The sequence below is a fragment of the Lolium rigidum genome, chromosome 4, assembly GCF_022539505.1.
Source record: "Lolium rigidum isolate FL_2022 chromosome 4, APGP_CSIRO_Lrig_0.1, whole genome shotgun sequence".
Lineage (NCBI taxonomy): Eukaryota > Viridiplantae > Streptophyta > Magnoliopsida > Poales > Poaceae > Lolium > Lolium rigidum.
This window is the reverse complement of record NC_061511.1, coordinates 227,144,028-227,145,908: the sequence shown is the minus strand read 5'-3', so window position 1 is coordinate 227,145,908 and position 1,881 is coordinate 227,144,028. Positions and strand designations below refer to the sequence as shown.

General features: G+C 56.2%; 1 protein-coding gene across 1 annotated transcript; it reads left to right on the top strand.

Moving 5' to 3' along the window:
• Window positions 1-203: 203 nt before the first annotated feature.
• Window positions 204-1,635, top strand: LOC124649672 (AP2/ERF and B3 domain-containing protein Os05g0549800). Its single transcript, XM_047189265.1, has one exon. It carries the CDS (start codon window positions 335-337, stop codon window positions 1,451-1,453), a length of 1,119 nt encoding a protein of 372 aa, XP_047045221.1. The 5' UTR covers window positions 204-334; the 3' UTR covers window positions 1,454-1,635.
• The last annotated feature ends 246 nt before the right edge of the window (window positions 1,636-1,881 follow it).

The window sequence follows — 1,881 nt, the reverse complement described above, 5'->3', positions numbered from 1 at the left end:
ATGATGCATGTAAAATAAAAGTAATGCTATGTTCATAATAAAATAAAAGCATAGCATATAAATGATAACAATACTAGCATGTACAGAATCGACACACATACATAAAGGACAACAACAAAACAATATGCCCATGTGTACAAATATCTCCGTATATAGTATGGTGGTAGTGTCCACTAGCTTGCTACACTCACAGTCACCTCCTCGGCTCTCCCTATATATCGCACGCACTTCCTTCTGCTGCTGCTCTACCTACTACTTCCATCCACACAGCTCCACCAAATTGAGCTACTAGCTACTCTACTCCCTAAGCATCTTCTCTCTCGACGGTGATCGGATGGACAGCACGAGCTGCCTCGTGGACGACGCCAGCAGCGGCGCGTCCACGGGCAAGAAGGCGTCGCCGGCGGCGCTGAAGCCGCTGCAGCGCGTGGGAAGCGGCGCCAGCGCGGTGATGGACGCGCCGGAGCCCGGTACAGAGGCAGACTCCGGCGGAGCCGGCCGCGGCGGGAGGCTGCCGTCTTCCAAGTACAAGGGCGTGGTGCCGCAGCCCAACGGCCGGTGGGGTGCGCAGATCTACGAGCGGCACCAGCGCGTGTGGCTCGGCACCTTCACGGGAGAGGCCGAGGCGGCGCGCGCCTACGACGCGGCGGCGCAGAGGTTCCGAGGCCGCGATGCCGTCACAAACTTTCGCCCTCTCGTGGAGTCCGACCCCGACGACGCCGCCGAGCTCCGCTTCCTCGCCGCCCGCTCCAAGGCCGAGGTTGTGGACATGCTCCGCAAGCACACCTACCCCGAGGAGCTCGCGCAGAACAAGCGCGCCTTCGCCGCGGCCTCCCCGTCGCCGCCTCCCCACCAAAACCCCGCCACCACCTCCTCGTCGGTGGTGGCCCGGGACCACCTCTTCGACAAGACGGTGACGCCTAGCGACGTGGGGAAGCTGAACCGGTTGGTGATACCGAAGCAGCACGCGGAGAAGCACTTTCCTCTCCAACTCCCGGCCGGCGCCGCCGTGTCCGGTGAGTGCAAGGGCGTGCTACTCAACTTCGAGGACGGCACGGGAAAGGTGTGGCGGTTCCGGTACTCGTACTGGAACAGCAGCCAGAGCTACGTGCTCACCAAGGGCTGGAGCCGCTTCGTCAAGGAGAAGGGCCTGCACGCTGGCGACGCCGTCGGGTTCTACCGGTCCGCCGCTCCCGGCAACAACGACCAGCTCTTCATCGACTGCAAGCTCCGTCTGAACACGACGACGGCGACAACGACCTTTATCAACGCGCAGGCCCCCGTGAGGACCGTGCGGCTCTTCGGCGTCGACCTGCTTACCACGGCGATGCCGAGGCCCGCCGCACCGGAGCAAGACGTGTATGACATGGCCAATATGAGCAAGAGATCCAGGGACGCCGGCACCGTAGGCGCGGTTTGGAAGAAGCGATGCATAGATTTCGCGCTGACCTAGTTAGCTGGAATTTCTTTTTTTCCTCCATGCCACCATGCAAATTAAGTTTCATGGTAGCTTAGAGCTCTTGATCTCCTGCTCGATCGAAATGTTTCCCCCTAGTCTTTCCTTTCTTTCTCATACACATGCTAAGTCTAATCTCGCTTATAAACCGTAAATTAAGCTTGTTCTTGAGTTCTTAATTGCCATACATCCTTAAGTGTACATGACTGGATACATCAGTAAATGAAGTGTACTCCACACATGACTAGGCGATGCATCTATCTAAGAACTAAGTGTAGAATAGATAGTTACTAAATCGGGTAGTGACTAAATATGCCTTATATAGCTTTTTTTTGCGGGTAGTGACTAAATATGCCTTATATAGCTAGGTAAAAGAAAGAGATCGAGGACTACGTATACATGCCAGAAGAAGCAATGTTCCATGG

Bases quoted from the DNA above. Each gene is read 5' to 3' on its own strand.
- LOC124649672 (XM_047189265.1), top strand. From the start codon at position 335: ATGGACAGCACGAGCTGCCTCGTGGACGACGCCAGCAGCGGCGCGTCC.